The 24,738-nt window shown below is 43.0% G+C and overlaps 2 protein-coding genes across 14 annotated transcripts in view; both read left to right on the top strand.

Moving 5' to 3' along the window:
* The first annotated feature begins 227 nt into the window (after positions 1 to 227).
* Positions 228 to 6,707, top strand: LOC106610956 (eukaryotic translation initiation factor 5). 2 transcript variants are annotated; one of them, XM_014210684.2, is made up of 12 exons: positions 228 to 529; positions 747 to 954; positions 1,629 to 1,908; positions 2,094 to 2,175; positions 2,343 to 2,515; positions 2,889 to 3,000; positions 3,111 to 3,232; positions 3,422 to 3,583; positions 3,822 to 3,983; positions 4,120 to 4,284; positions 4,449 to 4,586; positions 6,348 to 6,707. In XM_014210684.2, exons 3-12 carry the CDS (start codon positions 1,837 to 1,839, stop codon positions 6,444 to 6,446), a joined length of 1,287 nt encoding a protein of 428 aa, XP_014066159.1. In that variant the 5' UTR covers positions 228 to 529; positions 747 to 954; positions 1,629 to 1,836; the 3' UTR covers positions 6,447 to 6,707. The 2 variants fall into 2 exon arrangements, with proteins under 2 accessions (XP_014066159.1, XP_014066157.1); XM_014210682.2 differs by having other exon boundaries at positions 3,096 to 3,232.
* Positions 6,708 to 7,281: 574 nt separating this feature from the next.
* Positions 7,282 to 24,738, top strand: part of LOC106610955 (MAP/microtubule affinity-regulating kinase 3) — a 37,448-nt gene continuing 19,991 nt past the window's right edge. For 5 of the 12 annotated variants that reach the window (XM_014210681.2, XM_014210673.2, XM_045723519.1 and 2 more), the window contains exons 1-4: positions 8,449 to 8,735; positions 11,173 to 11,355; positions 11,616 to 11,669; positions 22,786 to 22,834. In XM_014210681.2, the coding sequence (XP_014066156.1) occupies positions 8,673 to 8,735; positions 11,173 to 11,355; positions 11,616 to 11,669; positions 22,786 to 22,834 (349 nt within the window). In that variant the 5' untranslated portion in view covers positions 8,449 to 8,672. Of the gene's footprint in view, positions 8,262 to 8,447; positions 8,736 to 11,172; positions 11,356 to 11,615; positions 11,670 to 22,785; positions 22,835 to 24,738 lie in introns of those variants that run through there. The other 7 variants (XM_014210676.2, XM_045723518.1, XM_014210675.2 and 4 more) reach the window with 3 other exon arrangements.

Genomic DNA, 24,738 nt, shown 5'->3' with positions numbered 1-24,738 from the left:
TCATATGCGGAGGCAGTGAAGAAAGTAGAGGAAGACGGGTCAAGGGGGAGGGATCCTAAGAGGAGTGGTGTGAGTGGTAGATCTGTACCAGTACAGGCCAACAAGTAATATATGTTTCAGTAAGATTGGATTTTTTGCATTTATAGTAATGGTTATCAACTGTACTGCAAGGTTGGAACGTAAGTTGCAGAAAATTGAGGTTGTAGTGTCAGCTGCAGAGAGGTATTTGGGTGTTCGAGACTTGACATCAGAAGAGTTCCAGGGTGTGTTAAGTGGTGTTGTCCCATCCTTATAGATTTAAATAGTGGAGTAGGGGGGGGTGTTCTTTTTTTGTGAGTACAGTGTTAGATGTTAGGGTTTTTGTTTATTTATTTCTTCAAGCAAAGTATAAGGGAGTTGTACTACAGTCTAGTAGTAGGTGGCGGTAATGCAACATTTATTGGGTGCCAACCGCCGTTAAACTTAATCGAAGAAGAAGTTCACGTTTTGGCTACAGAATAATCATCCTGTCTGAGAGAACGTTCGAGAGGTAGCGAAGCAATTTTACTATCGTCCATCTGATAGCGAGGTGTCTAGCTAGCTAACTAATAATTGTTGTATGATATAGCTGGATTGAGTCCATGTTATATTTAGCCAAAGCTAGCTATCTAACGTTCGCGCGAGTGTATCAAAACGTGTTTAGCTAGCTAACGTTAGTCGCTGTATCTAACTAGTTTCTGCTGACTAACTCTTTATTTTTTTCTTAGACACCCCAACTCTGACGGCGTCCCGAATATTTTCACAACAGGGGCAAGAATCTGCTAGATCGTTTATCACCTCCGAAATTCTGCCACCTTGCATCATTGAATTACAATCCCAGCAACACACCAGCTATTGGCAGCAGCAGTACTAGGCAACACTTCACTGTGCCTCTTGGACGACCATCGTTGTTTATGTCTTTGTTTTACGAAAACGGTGAGTGCATAATGACCAGCTATAGACATATGCAGCTGTCGTAAATATATACGCTTTGTTTTTGTTGTATGTATATTTCGATGTAGCTACTTTTTATAGTGAAATTCGTGGCGTAGTTATGTCTCCGCTAAATAAGAATATCAAAATGGCGTCTCCCATCACCCCTGCCATCTGATAAATCATGACGCACTCTGCAGCGCTAACTTACCTAGATTCATCAGTCTGGCTTCCCGGTTGCTAATCAACCCGACCTCGTTTGTATATCGAAGTGAAAGAATGCGTATACCTACATGTATTAACGTTAGACACGTTTGCTGTGTTTTAGTTCACGGTAAAGCGAGATCAGTTGGCTATCTGTTAGTTAGTGCATACGTTTTCGTACTGCACTCAACCCAGGCGTTGCAAGCGCCACCAACTGAGCCACACGGGGTCTCATAATTGAGTTTGACAATGTCAGTGGCGATATTTCACGAGAGCCACACTAACTTGACACATTGGGTGGGTAGCTAGCTAGCAACATACCCAACAACTATACATACAGGTTGTAACTAAAAGGTAAAGTCAGATAATTATATAGGCTACTTAGGTAGTCAATAAAAGCCATTGCCATCTAGGAAGTTATCAAAATCTATGGAACTAGAGTTGATGTCCATGCCTTTCTCCCCTCTTTTCAGAGCTGTTGCGCAGCTGTTGGAACCTGTGTGGAGGAAACCTAGTCTACGATCAAGGCGCTTGCGGCCACAGTGGCAAACAATTTTTCATGTCAGAGACTGAGCACGCTTGCAGTCGTTTATGTCATCCCCTCTTTTCCAGACAGAAGATCCCAAAAAATCCCCATTCAAGATCTTTTTATCTTACTGATAGTGCTAGTAGCCAGTCAAAATGTCGGTCAACGTCAACCGCAGCGTGGCAGACCAGTTCTATCGCTACAAGATGCCCCGTCTGATTGCTAAGGTGATTATCTGGTATAATATTGTCACGATCCTGTCAGGAAAATAGCATCGTCATTACACATTCTTGATATTTGCATCCTTGGTCAGTTATGTTTTCCAATGAAATGTGCAGGACTCAATGGTGGTCCATGTACAAAATTATTCTGTTAAGTTATTTATGGTTTTTGTGGTTTGATTTGTGTCCAGGTTGAGGGCAAGGGAAATGGAATCAAGACGGTCATTGTCAACATGACTGATGTTGCAAAGGCACTGAGTCGGCCTCCAACATGTAAGTTGACCTCCCCACTACCATAGTGTTGATTCTAAAGTGGTTACGTTGACTTGCACCATACATTGATATGTTACCTTCACTTCACTAAATGTTAGGTATCTGTTGTGTGCATAACCATCCATTAGCTTAGTGGATGTTGATTGCAACTCATATCCTCTTTGCAGATCCGACCAAGTTTTTTGGTTGTGAGCTTGGTGCGCAGACCCAGTTTGATGCAAAGAATGACCGCTTCATCGTCAACGGATCCCATGAGGCGAACAAGTTGCAGGACATGCTTGACATATTTATCCGTAAATTTGTGCTGTGTCCTGAGTGTGATAACCCTGAAACTGATTTGGTAAATATTTGATCAACATTTTTTGTCCTTTGTTATTTCCTGGTAGTGTTTCTTCCTTTTTTTAATCATGTCTTTTAATTCACTCCCAGTGTAGTGTATGTCCTTTCTGAGGCGTGTAGATAGAATAAAGCCCCGGTCATGTTTTTATGTCGTTTTATTTGACATCCTGCCAACCATATCTGCCTTTCTGGGTCCTGCTTGTGCATGCCCCAGCCATTTGGGATCTCATCTGCTACATCATACACAGCAGTGAGAGATAAAGTGGCTTTTTTTCCTGCAATGTAGTTATGGTCTGTTTTGGGTATGTGATTGCTTGTCTATTATGGGTGGTATAAAGGGTGATTATGATAAGTTGGTTGACCTTTCATTGCAGCATATCAATCCTAAGAAACAAACCATTGGTAACTCCTGTAAGGCCTGTGGGTATCGTGGCATGTTAGACACTCGACACAAGCTCTGCACGTTTATCCTCAAAAACCCACCAGGTAAGCACACAATAAGAATTTGCCCATGACCGGTTTGTTTTTCTTATCTTAAAGTCAAGTCTGATAAGTGGCCTGCTGAGTGACAAAGCACCAAGGGCTTTTTTCAACAGAAAACGAACCTGGATCTGTGAAGGAGAAGAAGGAGAAGAAGAACCGTAAGAAGGACAAGGAAAATGGCTCTGGCAGCGTAGAGGCTGGGAATCATAACGACATAGATGCCCCTGATGCTGTGGTGAGTATCCTCATTAATGTGTGCAAGCCATGTCAGTTTAAGTTTTTAATGCTAGTGGTTGAAAAGGGGGAACCAACCTCTTATCACCCCCCTCCATGCTGTCATTGTTCTGAAGGACTAGTCTCTCAGTAACCCAAGCCTGTCTGTCTAGCAGCTATTGATCCCTTGAGAACGTGTGTTGTGTATCAGGACGGTGACGATGATGACGAGGATTGGGCAGAGGAGACCACGGAGGAGGCACAGAGAAGAAGAATGGAGGAGATTAGTGCCCATGCCAAAAACCTGACCCTCAGTGAGGACCTGGAGAAGACCCTGGAGGAGAGGGTCAACATATTCTATAACTTTGTCAAAGTAAGTTGTGCCTGAAATCAATTACAAGGGCAATGAAGGTCGGTGATCCATTGTGAAAATATCTCATTGATATAGGGGTACAATGAGAGTGAATGTTTTATGATGGCGACCTAGAAGTTTTGACTGGCCTTAAGTCATTTTTTTCCCTATTCAACACAGCGCAATCTGTGTTTCTTGGCTGCTTAGGGGCTATTTTGAAAATCATGTTAAAAGCTTTCTCACTGGTTACTTTCTCCAGCAAAAAAGGGAGGATGGCGCTATTGATGCAGCTGATAAGGAGATCTTGGCAGAGGCAGAGCGTCTGGATGTGACGGCCATGGGACCGCTGATCCTAAGCGAACTACTGTTTGACGAAAACATCCGTGACCAGATAAAGAAATACAAACGCCATTTCCTTCGCGTGAGTCTTCAAACCTCCATTGTTACATTTGACCTCTGTCATAACCTCTTACCACTGTGGTAATGTGTTCAAGAGGGGACAAAGTTGACCAAAACCTTGCCAAATTGATTGTGGTTTTGTTACTCCTTGTCTTTAGTTCTGTGTGAATAATAAGAAGGCCCAGAAATACCTCCTGGGAGGATTTGAGTGCCTGGTAAAGCTGCACCAAGCCCAGCTGCTGCCCCGTGTGCCTGTCATACTCAAAGACCTGTATGATGCTGACCTAGTGGAGGAGGATGTCATACTGTCCTGGGCAGAGAAGGTGTGTGGTTAAACTTGTACATGCTCTCACACACGGTTCAATACAGCTGCATGTCAGACTGACCACCTTAATACCTAGTTTCTTGTCAAATATAACTTTTTGTCATGAAAATTTGTTTGCTCCTTCTCCGTGAGTGTCATTGCTCATTACTTTATATATTTCAGGTGTCTAAGAAATATGTCTCTAAGGAACTTGCCAAAGAGATCCATGCGAAGGCAGCTCCTTTCATCAAGTGGCTGAAGGAGGCAGAGGAAGAGAGCGAGGGCAGTGAGGAAGAAGAGGCAGAGGATGAAAATGTGGAGGTACTGGTCAGACTGTCCACTGATATTTTCATAGCTTGCACAGTTTATACTTTGTGGTTTGAGTTGGGCTACTAGGATATGCTTAGTGAACACCGGCCAAACCTGGACGACGCTGGGCCAATTGTGCGCCACCCTATGAGACTCCCAATCACGGCCGGTTGTGATACAGTCTGGATTCAAACCAGGGTGTCTGTAGTGATGCCTCTAGCACTGAGATGCAGTGCCTTAGACCGCTGCGCCACTCGACTGATGAGTTGTTGAGAGAATGATTGTTAGACTTCAGTGCTGCTTTTGACATTAACGATCGTAGTCTGCTGATGTGAAAAACGCACGTTTTGGCTTTACACCCCCTGCTATATTGTGGATAAAGATTTTCTTGTAACAGAACACAGGGTGTTCTTTAATGGAAGCCTCCAACATAATCCAGGTAGAATCAGGAATTCCCCAAGGTAGCTGTCCAGGCCTCTTACTTTTTAATATCTTTACTAATGACATGCCACGGGCCTTGAGTAAAGCCAGTGTGTGTATGTATGCGGATGACTCAACACTATACACTAGTCAGCTACTACAGCGACTGAAATGACTGCAACACTTAACAAAGAGCTGCAGTTAGTTTCAGAGTGGGTAGCAAGGAATAAGTTAGCCCTAAATATTTCCAAAACTTAAAGCATTGTATTTGGGACAAAACATTCACTAAACCTCAACTAATTCTTGCAATAAATGTAGAAATTGAGCAAGTTGACTTATGGTCAAAACATGTTGATACAACAGTAGGTAAAATAGGGAAAAGTCTGTCCATAATAAAGTGCTACTCTGCCTTTCTAACAACTATCAACAAGGCAGGGCCTACAGGCTCTAGTTTTGTCACACCTGGACTACTGTTCAGTCGTGTGGTCAGGTGCCACAGAGGGACCTTGTAAAATTACAATTGGTTCAGAACAGGGCACCACGGGTGGCCCTTAAATGTACACTGAGCGTTAACATTAATATGCATGTAAATCTCTCATAGCTCAAAGTGGAGGAGAGATTGACTTCATCACTACTTGTTTTTGTAAGAAGTGTTGACAGGTTGAATGCACCGAGCTGTCTGTCTAAACTACTAGCACACAGCTCGGACACCCACGCATACCCCACAAGATATGCCACCAAAGGTCTCTTCACAATCCCCAAGTCCAGAACAGACTATGGGAGGCGCACAGTATTACATAGAGCCATGGCTACATGGAACTCTATTCCACATCAGATAAAATTAAATGATAATTCCCGAGTGGCGCAGCGGTCTAAGGCACTGCTTTGCAGTGCTTGAGGCGTCGCTACAGACCCAGGTTCAATCCCAGGCTGTGTCACTACCGACCGTGACCGGGAGACCTGTGAGGCGGTGCACAATTGGCCTAGCGTCGTCCAGGTTAGGAAAGGTTTGGCTGGCCGGGATTTCATTTTCTCATCGCGCTCTAGTGACTCCTTGTGGTGGGCCGGGCACCTGCAAGCTGACCATGATCGTCAGTTGTACGGTGTTTCATCAGACACATTGGTGCTGCTGGCTTCCGGGTTAAGCAAGCAGTGCGGCTTGGCAGGGTCGTGTTTCGGAGGACGCATGGCTCTCGACCTTTGCCTGTCCCGAGTCTGTAGGGGAGTTGAAGGGATGGGACAAGACTAACTACCATTTTTGGATATCACAAAATTGTGGAGATAAAGGTTTGAGTTTTGATGCCAGTATAACGCACAAATGAACTCTTATTTTCCATCCTGCTCTCTCCTCAGGTTGTATATGATTCTTCTGCTCGGGAACTGAAAGTGGAGACCGTAAAACCGGACAAGCCTGACGAGGAAGAGGACTACTTTGATATTGATGCAATTTAAACAAGGAGGCCATTTTGAGAAGTTGTTTTGAATCACATTTTCTCATCCTGCCAAATTGCCAGCCAGCCCTACTCTCCTTTTCCCACAACCTCACTGCTTTTGTTAACATAGCGCTATTAGTCACTGCACATTAACTCTGTAATTTGAGACATTCGATTTATGCGATATTGGTGTATTTTGGGGATTTACTTGACTGCACATTAATTTTTGTAGGTTTTGTGTTGTATTTTTTCCAGTCATTAAATGTTTTGCTATCCACAACTGTTATATTTTTGTTCAATTTAGTTACAGATAAACAACCTTTGGTTAATTGTTAGATGGGATTCTTGAACTTGTCTGAGATGGGATTCTTGAACTTGTCTGAGATAAGTGGTGTATGTGTAAACTACATGCCCACTAGCGATGTCACTAAACATAAATTGGTATTCCCTCCTTGACAAGTCAGCAGTGCCATCTCGGGAGATATTGAATACAAAACTGTTTTGAAAAAGGAGAGCACAGAAAACACTGGAATTATGACACATCAGGGTGACTTATCCCAGTTTTCAGTATATTACAACAGCCCATCCAGTCATAACAAAGCTAATTTTGGGAGCATGAGCCCTGACTCATGGTTTCTGTAGGTAAGGCATAAACTTTATTTCCAATCTGTCATTGTGAAACACAGCAGTGATAGTGCTACCATCACTCTGTACTGAGCTCCAATGAGCGCTAAGGGGTCGCTTGTATCCTCACGTCTGTCATTAGACAGTAGTGATCTGAGGCAGTGATGGCATTCCAGACCAAGTCTTTTCGGTGAGCTGCATCCTTTGGCTCCCAAACGGCTCTTCGTTTAAATGCTTGAAAAAAAAAAACAAGAACTAGGGGAAAACGTACACATAAAACCAAAAAAGGCGTCTACCATTGTCAGGTCGTGATATGCATGTTGAAATAAAATTTTACCTGGACAAATTTCGATCGCCTGCATTTGTTTGCCAAATGGACTAGATTGACGTGGTCACTTTGTTTCTGCAGTGAATCCTCTTCAGTGAATGATTTTTGTAATTTATTTGCAGATCGTTTTGAAGCTTAAAAAAGCAGTAGCAGTACGCAAATCGGGGAGCCAAATAAAAGGCCCTTTAGCCGATGCGATTCGGTTCCTATCGGTCACCAAAAAGAGCCATTCGTTCGCGAACGACCCATCACTATCAGACAGGACTTGGGCCGATCCAACAGAGCCCGTGAGTGGTAGCCATTTTGCTCCCACCTAAAACACTAGTTTCATTTGGAATCGAAGATGGAAGAAATAGAACCGACTGCAAGTCCAAAAGCTCAACAATTTTGAAACCCAGGAATACAGACGGATATCAAGGCACACACGGATAACATCACAACAAAATTGCGATTTTGGGAGCGGTGACATCTGAACCTTCCGCCGTCCACTCTGAGTAGCCTAGATTGGAGTCGATCAGCCTCTTAGTTCAATTTAACAGCCAATGTATTGTATTTTTTGCAATGAAACATATAGTTGACATACTTAATTCTGAACATAAAGGACGATAGGGCGAATGCCCTGCTGCCGAGGAGCGTCATAGGGAAATACATGTCATTCAATTCTGTTTGCGTCTTCGGGATATCTTGAGACAAATTTGGATTCGATGGACCGATGTTGAGACAGTTGCCGAATTCATAGTTTGTGTCCAAATGCAAGAATACAATCGCCTCCCCTCGTATTGCCAAAGGAGGTGCAGAATATAGGGAAATAGACAACATTTCATCGAGAAAATGTCAACAAGAACTCCTCTACCTACAGTCAATGAGAAAGAGATGGAGAGCGTAAGTAAACTGTTATTATTAGCCAGTTAGAGATGTGTTGTCTCTGACAATAGAAAGTAGGCCTAACAACGAAACTATTTTTCTTACATTGTATCATATGGTTTTACATACTGGTTACCTTGTATCTGAGTGTTCGATACATTGTGTCACGCCGGAGACAGGCATACGTTCGGGAACAAACAAAATCCTCTACTGTGCACGCCCTGGCTGTAATCTCATATGTTGACTGATGCCACGCCAGATGGTTTGTTTGGTCTGTGGATAGTGATAAATAGCCTACTCTTTTGTATCTCCATCCAAACAACCTTACCTGTTAGACTAGGTTCTGACTGGTTTTCAAGTTCTATTGCTTGCTCTCAATGATATAGGCTTACTGATATTTCCCACCACTTCTAGTTCAATGATAATCGTATGAGAGTTTTCATTCTCGCTCAGAGTATCCGGCAAGCAATGAAAAGACACCCCATCAGTGTAGTAAGTAAGGACTTTTTAATTGAAATCTCAGGCTACCTGTAATTTTAATTTAGCCAAATGATGCCTCTCTTGGAATGTATTTTTGTTAATGAGATTTTCTGCAGTTGTATCTAGATGTTCTAATACTCTTTATCCTGTCATCCATTCTGGATCATAAGAAAGGAATATTATATTGAAGAAACATTCCCAGGGTATATATATTTTTGAAAGTGTGACCTACTTAATGCAGTTTATAACATTTAGATATGTTAGTGGATCACAACAGAAAAGAAAGCATCCCTGGCGTTCCCTGCGAGTGATTATAACACTGGGTTACAGTGCTGTTGTTGGCTATACTGGAAGTCGAGCCTTGTCCAACAGACTGACGAGCGCAGTGTTCTGTCTGGTTTACGAGACCTTTGGACATCTGCTGAATCTAATGCATTCTTACTGGTAACATCCTGATCAATGCAAACATCAGAATCATTTTAATCTATGTTTTTCCTTTTCATCCAGTTCAGTGCTGTACATCTTTTCCCACAACTCCAACTGTCTGTGGTGTAGCTACAGACAGGTGTAGCTACAGACACTGATGCTCAGGTTAGGGGTGGGGTTGTCAGGGCGGAGCAGGCCCTGTTAATGGAGCTGACCTGGGTTGGAGTCGATACTGACCCATAGAAAAGTATCTATCTGATTTTGGGGTGGGCTGTTGTGGGCTTTTAACCAGGGTCAGAACATCAGTATGCTGTACATACAGTGAGGGGGGAAGAAGTATTTGATCCCCTGCTGACTTGGTACGTTTGCCCGCTGACAAAGAAATGATCAGTCTATAATTTTAATGGTAGGTTTATTTGAACAGTGAGACAGAATAACAACAAAAAAATACAGAAAAACGCATGTCAAAAATGTTATACAATTATTTGCATTTTAATGAGGGAAATAAGTATTTGACCCCTCTGCAAAACATGACTTAGTACTTGGTGGCAAAACCCTTGTTGGCAATCAGAGGACAGACGTTTCTTGTAGTTGGCCACCAGGTTTGCACACATCTCAGGAGGGATTTTGTCCCACTCCTCTTTGCAGATCTTCTCCAAGTCATTAAGGTTTTGAGGCTGATGTTTGGCAACTTGTACCTTTAGCTCCCTCCACAGATTTTCTATGGGATTAAGGTCTGGAGACTGGCTAGGCCACTCCAGGACCTTAATGTGCTTCTTCTTGAGCCACTCCTTTGTCGCCTTGGCCGTGTGTTTTGGGTCATTGTCATGCTGGAATACCCATCCACGACCCATTTTCAATGCCCTGACTGAGGGAAGGAGGTTCTCACCCAAGATTTGACGGTACATGGCCCGTCCATCGTCCCTTTGATGCGGTGAAGTTGTCCTGTCCCCTTAGCAGAAAAACACCCCCAAAGCATAATGTTTCCACCTCCATATTTGACGGTGGGGATGGTGTTCTTAGGGTCATAGGCAGTATTCCTCCTCCTCCAAACACGGCGAGTTGAGTTGATGCCAAAGAGATCCAGTTTGGTCTCATCTGACCACAACACTTTCACCCAGTTGTCCTCTGAATCATTCAGATGTTCATTGGCAAACTTCAGACGGGCATGTATATGTGCTTTCTTGAGCAGGGGGACCTTGCGGGCGCTGCAGGATTTCAGTCCTTCACGGCGTAGTGTGTTACCAATTGTTTTCTTGGTGACTATGGTCCCAGCTGCCTTGAGATCATTGACAAGATCCTCCCGTGTAGTTCTGGGCTGATTCCTCACCGTTCTCATGATCATTGCAACTCCACGAGGTGAGATCTTGCATGGAGCCCCAGGCCGAGGGAGATTGACAGTTCTTTTGTGTTTCTGGAGAGTTTGGAATCTGATTGATTGATTGCTTCTGTGGACAGGTGTCTTTTATACAGGTAACAAACTGAGATTAGGAGCACTCCCTTTAAGAGTGTGCTCCTAATCTCAGCTCGTTACCTGGGGGCCAGAAATCTTTCTGATTGAGAGGGGGTCAAATACTTATTTCCCTCATTAAAATGCAAATCAATTTATAACATTTTTGACATGTGTTTTTCTGGATTTTTGTTGTTGTTATTCTGTCTCTCACTGTTGAAATAAACCTACCATTAAAATTATAGACTGATCATTTCTTTGTCAGTGGGCAAACGTACAAAATCAGCAGGGGATCAAATACTTTTTTCCCTCACTGTACACTTGTTAATCAGGCTGCACTAGTCAGTCACCTACACTAACCTTTCTTTACCCGCTTGGTTAGCTTGATTATAATCTGTTCAGTAAAGATTTAATTAACAGGAGAGTTGTTCTGGAACCTTGCAGTGGATGGAATCCCAAGCATGAGCCACTGCTAGTGCAGAGATGTTTCACTCCTTTGTCTGTCTGTCCATCCGTCAGTCCATCCACAGCACGCTGTTCTACTCATGTCTGTCTGTCTGTGTATGTCCACAGCATACATCTCACAGCAATGGGCGCCAGGAGGTCACCGCTCGCTCCGTCCGCTCCGGGGTCCGCACCCGGAACTCTGGGGCCGACGAGCAGCCTCATGTGGGGAACTACCGACTCCTGAAGACCATTGGGAAGGGCAACTTCGCCAAGGTCAAGCTAGCCCGTCACATCCTCACTGGCAGAGAGGTGAGAGGAGAGACTATGCCTGCAGCAGGTCAGGCTGCTGTAGCCCCTTTCTGGTTTACCTAGCTTCACTACTCTATTCTTTCCCCTCTCAATAGCGTTGTTCTTGTTGTGCAAATATGAATTGTATCTTGTTCATAAGTGGGGGACATAAAAATAAAAGCTAAGTAATGTTATGTATGTGTGTGCTGTGCTGTGTTGATCCCAGTGAAGGGTCCTCAGAGCATAATTGTTTACACACTTTGTTTTTGCTCTCTCCTCAGGTGGCGATAAAGATTATCGATAAGACACAACTGAACCCAAACAGCCTTCAAAAGGTAAGGATCCTCCCTGTGTGGTTGTGATTCCCAGTACACTTATTGAGGTTGTGTGGCAAAATAGATCTTTTTTTAGCGCTGCTGTGTAACTGCTGACCTGTGTAGTTTTGGCCCTGTGCCTGTGCCTTGCTGGTGGTTGTGGCCAGTCAGAGGGCATTATTGATATGACTGATGTGCTGTAGCAGGCAAGGTTTGACAGACAGACAGAGCGCATGACCAGGGCTTACCCAGGGTGCTGGTGTGGTCATTGGTATTCTGCCTGCCCCACTGAGACTCAGAGTAAGCATCTCTCTCACTCGCTGCTTAGCTGTAGTTTCCATCTGTTTTTCCAAAGCACCATTGATTTGGTGCTTTGTATTTAAAGCCAGGTCCTTTGACATAGGCTGTGCTAAGTCAACATAAACTCTGAGTAGGGCCCTATAAAATCAGCGCTGTGGACAGAATCACGGCATCCAGACATTAAAATGGAATTCAACAATATAAAAAAATGTATTGAACTTCAGTAGGAAATCAACCACTGAACAAAAATATAAACTCAACATGCAACAATTTCAAAGATTTTCCTGAGTTACAGTCCATATATGGAAATCAGTCAATTTAAAGAAATTAATTAGGTCCTAATCTATGGATTTCACATGACTGGGCAGGGGCACAGCCATGGGTTCGCCTGGGAGAACATAGGCCCACCCACTGGGGAGCCAGGCCCAGCCAATCAGAATGAGTTTTCCCCAGAAAAGGCCTTTATTACAGACAGAAATAATCTTCATCAACCCACCCCTCCTCAGACATCCCTCAGGTGAAGAAGACGGATGTGGAGGTCCTGGGCTCTGCGGTGGACATTCCTGCAGTCAGTATGCCAATTGCACACTCCCTCAAAACTTGGGACATCTGTGGCATTGTGTTGTGTGACAAAACTGCACATTTTAAAGTGGCCTTTTATTGTCCCCAGCACAAGGTGCACCTGTGTAATGATCATGCTGTTTAATCAGCTTCTTGCTTATGCCCCACCTGTCAGGTGGATGGATTATATTGGCAAAGGAGAAATGTAAACACATTTGTGCACATAATTTGAGATAAATAAGCTTTTTGTGCGTATGGAACATTTCTGTGATTTCTATTTTTTTCAGCTCATGAAACATGGGACAAACACTTTACATGTTGCGTTTATATTTTTATTCAGTATAAATGTATTGAATTTATTCTAAAATTTGCCCATGTTAGTAATAAGACAAAATGCATCAGTGATTCGTTTTTGTCCTGCAACTTTTTGAAACGGCACAGGAATGCCCCTGTGTGTGTATATATGTCTACATGTTTTTTATGATGCTAATGATGACCTTCTGGTAGAGATAGAAAGTCTTTCCCAAAAACCTTCTCAATGAAATGCTAGCTACAAAGTGGCCTATGCCTACCTGGTGGAATGATATGATTATTTGCATCAATTCAGTGGCCATTTGTTTTGCAAACTGCAATCACATGAGCGCTACAGAAACATCATTAACCAAACAACGGTCTCTGGCTGGTGCGTACTTGAAATAAAGGGTAACTACACCCAAAAATCTAAATTTATTAGATTTTTCCAGACCTCAAAAGTGGTGTCCTGACATCCAATTTTGTTGAAAACCTGGAAAAACTAAACGGAGAACAGAAGCATGCAAAAATCTCTTACAATTGCGCCAGAGGTGATGGCTGCCGTTTTACGGGCTCCTAACCAACGGTGTTATTTTGTGTTTTTTTCCCCCGCATTGTTTGTAACTTATTTTGTACATAATGCTGCTGCTACTGTCTCATATGAACAAAAATAGCTTCTGGATATCAGAACAGCCATTACTCGCCTCGAACTAGGCAAGGATTTTTTCTTTAATGATTCCAACGCGAAGGATAAAATGCTTCTCCGAGACCAGGCCCAAATCCCCGTCATTCGTGTGAAGAAGATACGGAAATACAGGGGGCGGCGATCAGGGTGCCTTGTTAGAATTTGTTGGCGAGTGGGTAACCCACCTCTACCATCCGTTCTATTGGCCAATGTGCAATCACTGGAAAATAAACTGGATGATCTCCGTTCGACTATCCTACCAACTGGACATTAAAAACTGTAATACCATGTTTCACCGAGTCGTGGCTAAACGGCGACATGGATAATATACATTTGGCTGGGTTTTCTGTACATCGGCAGGACAAAACAGCTACGTCTGGTAAGACGGGGTAGGGGTGTGTATCTATTTGTCAATAACAGCTGGTGCGCGATGTCTAATATTAAGGAAGTCTTGACGTATTGCTCGCAAGAGGTAGAGTACCTCATGATAAACTGGAGACCACACTATCTACCAAGAGAGTTTTCATCATTTTTCGTAGTCGTCTATTTACCACCACAAACCGATGCTGGCACTAAGACCGCACTCAACGAGCTGTAAAAGACCATAAGCAAACAAGAAAATGCTCATCCAGAAGCGTCACTCCTTTTGGCCGGGGACTTTAATGCAGGCAAACTTAAATCCGTTTTACCTAATTTTTACCAGCATGTCACTACCAGCATGTCACATGTGCAACCAGAGGGGGAAAAAACTCTAGACCACCTTTATTCCACACACAGAGATGCATACAAAGCTCTCCCTCGCCCTCTATTTGGCAAATCTGACCACAATTATATCCTCCTGATTCCTGCTTACAAGCAAAAACTAAAGCAGGAAGTACCAGTCACTCGCTCAATACGGAAGTGGTCAGATGACATGGCTGCTACGCTATAGGACTGTTTTGCTAGCACAGACGGGAATATGTTCCGGGATTCATCCAATGGCATTGAGGAGTATACCACCTCAGTCATTGGCTTCATCAGTAAGTGCATCGATGACGTTGTCCCCACAGTGACTGTATGTACATACCCCAATCAGAAGCCATGGATTACAGGCAACATCCGCATCGAGCTAAAGGCTAGAGCTGCCGATTTCAAGGAGCGCGACACTAATCCGGACACTAATAAGAAATCCCGCTATGCCCTCAGACGAACCATCAAACAGGCAAAGCATCAATACAGGACTAAGATTGAATCCTACCACACCAGCTCTGACGCTCGTTGGATGTGACAGTGCTTGCAAACTATTACGGACTACAATTTTGTTTTAAATGTATTTTCATTTTTTTTATTGAACCTTTATTTAACTAGGCAACTCAGTTAAGAACAAATTCTTATTTATAATGACCACCTACCACGGTCAAACCCTAACTCGGAGGTCAATGGGCCAATTGTGCGCCGCCCTATGGAGTCTCCCAATCACGGCCGGTTGTGATACAGCCTGGAATCAAACCAGGGTCTGTAGTGATGCCTCTAGCACCGATATGCAGTACCCAGCCTCGAGCTGCCCAGTGACGTGAGCCTACTAGACGAGCTGAATGCCTTTTAAGCTCGCTTCGAGGCAAGCAACACTGAAGCATGCATGAGAGCACCAGCTGTTCCGGATGGCTGTGTGATCACACTCTCCGTAGCCGATGTGAGCAGGACCTTTAAACAGGTCAACATTCACAAGGCCGCTGGGCCAGACGGATTACCAGGACGTGCACTCAGAGCCTGCGCAGACCAACTGGCAAGTGTCTTAACTGACATTTTCAACCTCTCCCTGACTGAGTCTCTAATACCTACGTGTTTCAAGCAGACCATGAAAAGTGAAGGTAACCTGCTTAAATGACTACCGCCCCATAGCACTCACATCGGTATCCATGAAGTGCTTTGAAAGGCTGGTCATGGCTCACATCAACACCATCATCCTGGAAACCCTAGACCCACTCAAATTTGCATACTGCCCCAACAGATCCGCAGCTGACGCAATCTCAATCGCGCTCCACACTGCCCTTTCCCACCTGGACACCTGTGTGAGAATGCTCTTCATTGAATACAGCTCAGCCGTCAACACCATAGTGCCCACAAAGCTCATTACTAAGCTAAGGACCCTGGGACAAAACACCTTCTTCTGCAACTGGATCCTGGACTTCCTGACAGGCCGCCCCCAGGTGGTAAGAGTAGGCAACAGCACATCTGCCATGTTGATCCTCAACATGGGGGGCCCTCAGGGGTGTGTACTTAGTCCCCTCCTGTACTCCCTGTTCCCCCATGACAGCGTGGCCAAACACCACTCCAACACCATCAAGTTTGCTGACCACACAACAGTGGTAGGCCTGATCATTGATAACGATGAGACAGCCTATAGGGAGGAGGTCAGAGAACTGGCAGTGTGGTGCCAGGACAATAACCTCTCCCTCATTGTAAGCAAGACAAAGGAGGTGATCGCGTACTACAGGAAAAGGCGGGCAGAACAGGCCCCCATTAACATCAACAGGGCTGTAGTGGAGCGGGTTGAGAGTTTCAAGTTACTTTTTATTGTACTTTTTACTTTAGTTTATTAGTAAATATTTTTACTGAACTCTTATTTCTTGAACTGCGTTGTTGGTTAAGGGCTCGTATGTAAGCATTTCACGGTAAGGTCTACACCTGTTTTATTCAGCGCATGTGACAGATAAAATGTGATTTGATTAAAACAAATTTCAATTGAACCCTATCTGAGTCATGAGGCTCTTTATGAGGTGGCTTGTTGGAAACACAGCGCATGGAGCTTCTGTTGACTATTTAGTAATAACCCCTAGGAATAGTCATGTTGTGTTGGGTACTTGATGTTACTCATTTTTAGTAGTACAAAGCTATCAATATCTTCCTTAAATGTCGCCTTCTGACTTAGGCGGTGATTTGTGAACAAAAGGAACTCTACCTCTCCAGCACCAACAAATCTAAGAGGTCCAGGTACACTGAGAAGAGGAGACTGCAAAATGTGGTTGGTTCTGTTATTGGGACAGTAAATCAAACATGGTCTTAAGCTGAAATCTTTGTTTTCATCCTCGGTTTTTAATAGTTTGGAAGAGCTCACATCCGTGACAAGCTCAATGTAATCTTTTGACCTCCATTCCTCCCGAACTCCCTCCCTCCCTTCACTGACCGACCAGGCTGTTGTTGCCCAGTTTAGAGGGCAAAGGTTAGGGAAATGGCCAAAGCCTTTGATTAAATGTAAACAGTTGGTTCTCAGATGTTTGGAGTCTGGTGTGGTGTGGCCTCTGCCTCTACTGCTCTCCTACTCCCTTCTCATAAAGTCACCACAGAGCATCACTAAAGCTGTTTTAAGTTCAGTATAGGCTAATGAGAGCAGAAGCAGTTCTCACAAATAAATGTCGAACTGACTGTTAAAATGGGACCTGCTGTGACAATTAGCCTTGTAGCATAAGTAAAGGTTAGTGATCCATATATTAGTGCACTGGTAAGTAGTGATGGGGGGAAAAATCGATACAGTTTTTGACACTATATTGTATAGTTTTGACAATATTGCAATATTATTTTTGACTGGATGTACCTGCACCAAAACTCCAGTATTTGTCCTTCATAGATTGTTCGCCATCTTCTTTTTAAATAGGGAGCCAATTTGTTTTCAGCACTTAATTCCATGACTGACCAAAACTAATTTTCTCTTGTCCCTCTGCAGAAGACATATGGTGAGCAATATGTTTGGAATATCGAAATGTAATAAAATCACAATATCGAATTGCAATAGATATTGAATCGTGACAATTGCAATACATGTCATATTGAAACTGAAGTATTGTGATATCGTATAGTGAGGTCCCTGACAATTCCCAGCCTTACTGGTAAGCCTGGATTGTTGGCAACACCATCTTCGTAGAAGTATTATGTCTATTAAGATGTTTTGTTATTGTGCCTTAGCCAGGTGGTTCCCATGGGGTCTGTTTGTGTGTGTGTGCAAGAACTGACCGGTTCGGCTCTTTATCAGTACATAAGCCTGTCAATACTGCTGTAAGATAGTGTTGTCTGTTCCCTATGGTTTTCTCTAGAGAACACCACGAAACCCAACCGGCAACCACACATAGGGGAACTCAGTTTTTTACAAAACAATGATAAGCCTGTCTGCCTGCCTATCCATGACATGGAAAATGGTCCAGAACAGACTATGGGAGGCGCACAGTACTACATAGAGCCATGACTACATGGAACTCTACTCCACATCAGGTACAGTGCATTTGGAAATGATTCAGACCCCTTGACTTTTTCCAGACTTTGTTACCTTACAGCCTTATCCTAAAATGTCTTAAATTGTTTTATCCCTCATCAATCTACACACAATACCCAATAATGACAAAGCAAAAACAGGTTTGTAGAATTTTTTTACTAAATTATTAAAAATAAAAAACAGAAATATAACATGTACAAAGGTATTCAGACCCTTACTCAGTACTTTGTTGAAGCACCTTTGGCAGCGATTACAACCTTGAGGCTTCTTGGATATGACGCTTCAAGCTTGGCACACCTGTATTTCGGGAGTTCCCCCATTCTTCTCTGCGGATCCTCTCAAGCTCTGTCAGGTTGTATGGGGAGGGTTGCTGCACAGCTATTTTAAGGTCTCTCCAGAGATGTTAGATCGGGTTAAAGTCCAGGCTCTGGCTGGGCCACTCAAGGACATTGAGACTTGTCCCAAAGCCACTCCTGCATTGTCTTGGCTGTGTGCTTAGGGTCGTTGTCCTGTTGGAAGGTGAACCTTCGCCCCACTCTGAGGTTCTGAGCACTCTGGAGCAAGTTTTCATCAAGGATCTCTCTGTACTTTGCTCCGTTCATCATTCCCTCAATCTTGACTAGTCTCCTAGTCCCTGAAAAACATCCCCACACCATGATGCTGCCACCATCATGCTTCACCGTTTGGATGGTGCCAGGTTTCCTCCAGATCTGACACTTGGCAGTGGTGTTATACATTTTCTATTGTAGTGGTGTAATAATGTTATATCATGTACTGTTTTATCTTTTGTTTTGTGTGATGTAGGTGCCTTAATGTGTTTGGACCCCAGGAAGAGTAGCTCTAATGGGGACCCCTAATAAATGCATAATTTATTTCTCTATATTTACGCAGCACTCTGAGAATATTTTGCTATAAAAATGGGTAGAGGGGCATAATGGGAAGAGTGTAATGAAAGTGAGCTAGACCTCAAGCCAAGGCTAAGACTTCTCTTCCCCTAGCAAGGAAGAGCCAAGTCGAATCTACGCTTGTTTGTTACTATGGTGTTCAGAGTGTTTTTCTGTTGAAGTTTAATTTAACCCTTTAGTATTTTAGCTAAACCGGAAATCATACTATTCAGTTGAGAGACTTGGCGATGAACACCACCTGGGTCTGTCATCCTCCAAACAGCCTGGCTTCCCCAGTACAGAGCGTGTCGTGTCTGTGTTTCTTGATGCGTGAACAGTAGGATGGCATTAAGCTGTATGTTCCCGACATGCTGATATATTTCCTCCTATGCATTGACTGCTGCAGCACCTGGTATTGGGTAATGCCAGGAGGCACAGTAGAAGCTAGAAAGGCCAGTACATGGCACAGCATCAGGCACGGCTCCTGCTCTTTTAAATATGGATCCCTTTTATTATTTTATGGGCGGAAGGGAGCACAGTGAGCTGTCGTAAAAGGAGGATCAATAATAAATAGCACTTAGTTATTATATTCCCACTGAGATTGAACCCTAAAGAGCATTTTTGGCTCTGACACAACTCTGATCACTCTCTAATGGTTATGGAGCGTTTCCATGACATTTTAGTCATTTAGCAGACGCTCTTATGCAGAGCGACTTACACTAGTGAATGCATACATTTTTTAATTTTTCCCGTACTGGTCCCCCAGTGGGAATTGAACCCACAACCCTGGCGTTGCAAACACCATGCTCTACCAACTGAGCCACACGGGACCACATTTGTCTTGTCTGTGTGTGCAGGTGTCTTGCTCAAATAACGTTGAAACCGGTCAAGTCTAAGGTTCTGAAAGATAGGCGGGGACAATAATCGGAACTTCACTTCAACTTCTTTAATAGCACAACGATGTATTCTAGATGTTTGTGAAAACCAGACTAGTGCTTGGGAAATATTTGGGTAGAGATACATTTTCTCTGTAAGCGAAAACCACATCAGTGTCTGTCATATGTCAGTGAGGTTTTCTTACTACTACTACTACTACTGTAAGTGTTAGTATCATGCTGTTTTTGTAAGGCCTGATCGGCCCTGGGTATTAGTTGGTTATCATATGTCATAGTCACTCAATTAATATAGGTCATCATTAGTACAAAATATTGCATGTTAACCTAATAGTAACATTCCCCAACAATATCACTCGGTATGTGGAAGTGACTATTGTATTATTTAAGACACATAAAGCATATAGACTGAACAAAAATATAAATGCAACATGTAAAGTGTTGGTCCCATGTTTAATGAGCTGAAATAAAACATCCCAGAAATGTTCCATACGCACAAAAAGCTTATTTCTCTCAAATGTTGTGCACAAATTTGTTTATCTGACAGGTGTGGCATATCAAGAAGCGGATTAAACAGCACAATCATTACATAGGTGCAACTTGTACTGGGGACAATAAAAGGCCTCTCTAAAATGTGCAATTTTGTCACACAACACAATGCCACAGATGTCTCAAGTTTTGAGGGAGCGTGCATTGGCATGATGACTGCAAGAATGTCCACCAGAGCTGTTACCAGAGAATTGAATGTTAATTTCAATACCATAAGCTGCCTCCAACTGCGTTTTAGAGAATTTGGCAGTACGTCCAACTGGCCTCACAACCGCAGACCACGTACGTGTATGGCGTCATGTGGGCGTGTGATTTGCTGATGTCAACGTTGCGAACAGAGTGCCCCATGGTAGGGTTATGGTATGGGAAGGCATAAGTTACAACAACGAACACAATTGCATTTTATCGATGGCAATTTGAATGCACAGCGATACTGTGACGAGATCCTGAGGCCCATTGTCGTGCCATTCATCCGCCGCCATCACCACATGTTTCAGCATGTCGCAAGGATCTGTACACAATTCCTGGAAGCTGAAAATGTCCCAGTTCTTCCGTGGCCTGCATATTTACTTGACATGTCACCCACTGAGCATGTTTGGGATGCTCTGGATCGACCTCTACGACAGCGTGTTCCAGTTCCCTCCAATATCCAGAAACTTCTCACAGCCATTGAAGAGCAGTGGGACAACGATCCACAATCAATAGCCAGATCATCTATGTGAAGGAGATGCATGAGGCAAATGGTGGTCACAACAGGGACTGACTGGTTTTCTGATCCACACCCCTACTTTTTAAGGTATCTGTGACCAACAGATGCATATCTGTATTCCCAGTCATGTGAAATCCATAGATTAGGGCCTAATTAATTATTTAAATTTACTGATTTCCTTATATGAGCTGTAGCTCAGTAAAATCTTTTAAATTGTTGCATTTATATATTTTTTCAGTGTGTGTGTGTGTGTTATATATATATATATATATATATACACACACACACACACACACACACACACACACACACAGTGGGGCAAAAAAGTATTTAGTGAGCCACCAATTGTGCAAGTTCTCCCACTTAAAAAGATGAGAGAGGCCTGTAATTTTCATCATAGGTACACTTCAACTATGACAGACAAAATGAGAAAAAAAAATCCAGAAAATCACATTGTAGGATTTTTTATTAATTTATTTGCAAATTATGGTGGAAAATAAGTATTTGGTCAATAACAAAAGTTTATCTCAATACTTTGTTATATACCCTTTGTTGGCAATGACACAAGTCAAACGTTTTCTGTAAGTCTTCACAAGGTTTTCACACACTGTTGCTGGTATTTTGGCCCATTCCTCCATGCAGATCTCCTCTAGAGCAGTGATGTTTTGGGGCTGTCGCTGGGCAACACGGACTTTCAACTCCCTCCAAAGATTTTCTATGGGGTTGAGATCTGGAGACTGGTTAGGCCACTCCAGGACCTTGAAATGCTTCTTACGAAGCCACTCCTTCGTTGCCCGGGTGGTGTGTTTGGGATCATTGTCATGCTGAAAGACCCAGCCACATTTCATCTTCAATGCCCTTACTGATGGAAGGAGGTTTTCACTCAAAATCTCACGATACATGGCCCCATTCATTCTTTCCTTTACACGGATCAGTCTTCCTGGTCCCTTTGCAGAAAAACAGCCCCAAAGCATGATGTTTCCACCCCCATGCTTCACAGTAGGTATGGTGTTCTTTGGATGCAACTCAGCATTCTTTGTCCTCCAAACACGACGAGTTGAGTTTTTACCAAAAAGTTATTTTGGTTTCATCTGACCATATGACATTCTCCCAATCCTCTTCTGGATCATCCAAATGCTCTCTAGCAAACTTCAGACGGGCCTGGACATGTACTGGCTTAAGCAGGGGGACACGTCTAGCACTGCAGGATTTGAGTCCCTGGCGTCGTAGTGTGTTACTGATGGTAGACTTTGTTACTTTGGTCCCAGCTCTCTGCAGGTCATTCACTAGGTCCCCCCGTGTGGTTCTGGGATTTTTGCTCACCGTTCTTGTGATAATTTTGACCCCACGGGATGAGATCTTGCGTGGAGCCCCAGACCGAGGGAGATTATCAGTGGTCTTGTATGTCTTCCATTTCCTAATAATTGCTCCCACAGTTGATTTCTTCAAACCAAGCTGCTTACCTATTGCAGATTCAGTCTTCCCAGCCTGTTGCAGGTCTACAATTTTGTTTCTGGTGTCCTTGAACAGCTCTTTGGTCTTGGCCATAGTGGAGTTTGGAGTGTGACTGTTTGAGGTTGTGGACAGGTGTCTTTTATACTGATAACAAGTTCAAACAGGTGCCATTAATACAGGTAACGAGTGGAGGACAGAGGAGCCTCTTAAAGAAGTTGTTACAGGTCTGTGAGAGCCAGAAATCTTGCTTGTTTGTAGGTGACCAAATACTTATTTTCCACCATAATTTGCAAATAAATTCATTAAAAATCCTACAATGTGATTTTCTGGATTTTCTTTTCTCATTTTGTCTGTCATAGTTGACGTGTACCTATGATAAAAATTACAGGCCTCTCTAATCGTTTTAAGTGGGAGAACTTGCACAATTGGTGGCTGACTAAATACTTTTTTGCCCCACTATATATATATATAAATATAAATCCACTTCTAAACAGTTCCCTACTGTCTCTTCTCTGACACATCCAGTTCAACAATGAACAATTAATTAATTTTCTCTCCCTGCAGCTCTTCAGAGAAGTAAGAATAATGAAGATTTTAAACCACCCAAATATAGGTAAGCAGAACACACACACACACCTCCATACACCACACACCACCATACAGCTGAGTTACAGATGGTGGAGACAGGATACTCTGTTAAATGCATCTAATTTTGTACCCCACGTACGTCATGATTTCCTCTGCTCAAATGTGGTTATAATTAAATGTGCAATGATAACCATTTAAAAGAGCGAGAGAGAGGGAGCCTCTTCTCCATCCCACCTCCACTATATATAGTCATAGAGCTCTCAGCCACTCATCCAGAGACTGTTAGATCAACTCACTGAAAACACTGCAGGGAGGCTGATTTTACACTGTATACCCAATAAGCATGAGTGCCCTGTATAATATGCCCACATGTGAGAGGTAGGCCAGAGAGTGTATGCAGCAACACACACACCATTCTAAGATGAGGGAGTGGAGAGGTTAGTTGGAGGAGTGATCAAAGGAAATGAGAAATACATTTCTTCAGTTTCCTCAGGCTCTTCAAGGCTACATTTGAATTTGGAAGTTTACATACACCTTAGCCAAATACATTTAAACTCAGTTTTTCACAATTCCTGACATTTAATCCTAGTAAAAATTCCCTGTCTTAGGTCAGTTAGGATCACCATTTTATTTTAAGAATGTGAAATGTCAGAATAATTGTAGAGAGAATTATTTATTTCAGCTTTTTATTTATTTCATCACATTCCCAGTGGGTCAGAAGTTTACATACTAATTGAGTGTATTTGGTAGCATTGCCTTTAAATTGTTTAACTTGGGTCAAACCTTGGGTAAACTTGGGTCAAACGTTTCAGGTAGCCTTCCACAAGCTTCCCACAATAAGTTGAGTGAATTTTGGCCCATTCCTCCTGACAGAGCTGGTGTAACTGAGTCAGGTTTATAGGCCTCCTTGCTGCTCACACACACTTTTTCAGTTCTGCCACAAATTTTCTATAGGATTGAGGTCAGGGCTTTGTGATGACCACTGCAATACCTTGACTTTGTTGTCCTTAAGCCATTTTGTATGCGTGGGGTCAATGTCCATTTGGAAGACCCATTTGCGACCAAGCTTTAACTTCCTGACTGATGTTGCTTCAATATATCCACATAATTTTCATCCCTCATGATGCCATCTATTTTGTGAAGTGCACCAGTCCCTCCTACAGCAAAGCACCCCACAACATGATGCTGCCACCCCTGTGCTTCACGGTTGGGCTGGTGTTTTTCGGCTTGCAAGCCTCCCCCTTTTTCCTCCAAACATAATGATGGTCATTATGGCCAAACAGTTCTATTTTTGTTTCATAAGACCAGAGGACATTTCTCCAAAAAGTACTCTCTTTGTCCCCATGTGCAGTTGCAAACTGTAGTCTGGCTTTTTTATGGCGGCATTGGAGCAGTTTTTTATTTTATTTATTTAACCTTTATTTAACCAGGAAGGGCTCATTGAGATTTAAAATCTATTTTTCAAGAGCGTCCTGGCCAAGATAGGCAGCACCAAGTCATTACAAAAATTACAGACAAACAACATGAAAAACTACAAGTAATCTAGTAAAAACCATAGAATTAACAAAGAATATAACAAAATCAAAAACAGCAAATTAAAAACATTGACATGTCAGGGAATCAGTCTCAAGATCATTCATCAGTGATTTAAAATTACCAATCGGGACAAGTTCTTCCAGTTTAAAAGTATTTTGTAAGGCGTTCCAAGACGATGGCGCAGAGTACATAAAAGCCCTTTTACCAAATTCAGTTCGGACATTTGGAACAATTAGCAGGATAAAGTCCAGCGAACGAAGAGAGTACCCACCACATTTCTGAACAATAAAAATGCCCAAATAAAAAGGTAGTAAACCCAAAATGGCTTTGTAAATAAAAGTATTCCAGTGACTGAGCCTACGAGTGACTAGAGAAGGCCAGCCAACCCTGGTA

The sequence above is a fragment of the Salmo salar genome, chromosome ssa09 (assembly GCF_905237065.1).
Source record: "Salmo salar chromosome ssa09, Ssal_v3.1, whole genome shotgun sequence".
NCBI classification, from domain to species: domain Eukaryota; kingdom Metazoa; phylum Chordata; class Actinopteri; order Salmoniformes; family Salmonidae; genus Salmo; species Salmo salar.
Note: the sequence above shows the minus strand (reverse complement) of the source record. Positions and strands in the feature narration are given on the sequence as shown.

What these genes read in the sequence shown, in the direction of transcription:
- LOC106610956 (XM_014210682.2), top strand. Translation starts at nt 1,837, where the DNA reads ATGTCGGTCAACGTCAACCGCAGCGTGGCAGACCAGTTCTATCGCTAC. An exon ending in TAGATGCCCCTGATGCTGTG is followed by an intron (nt 3,233 to 3,421) that starts GTGAGTATCCTC and finishes GTTGTGTATCAG; the next exon opens with GACGGTGACGATGATGACGA. An exon ending in ACAAACGCCATTTCCTTCGC is followed by an intron (nt 3,984 to 4,119) that starts GTGAGTCTTCAA and finishes CCTTGTCTTTAG; the next exon opens with TTCTGTGTGAATAATAAGAA.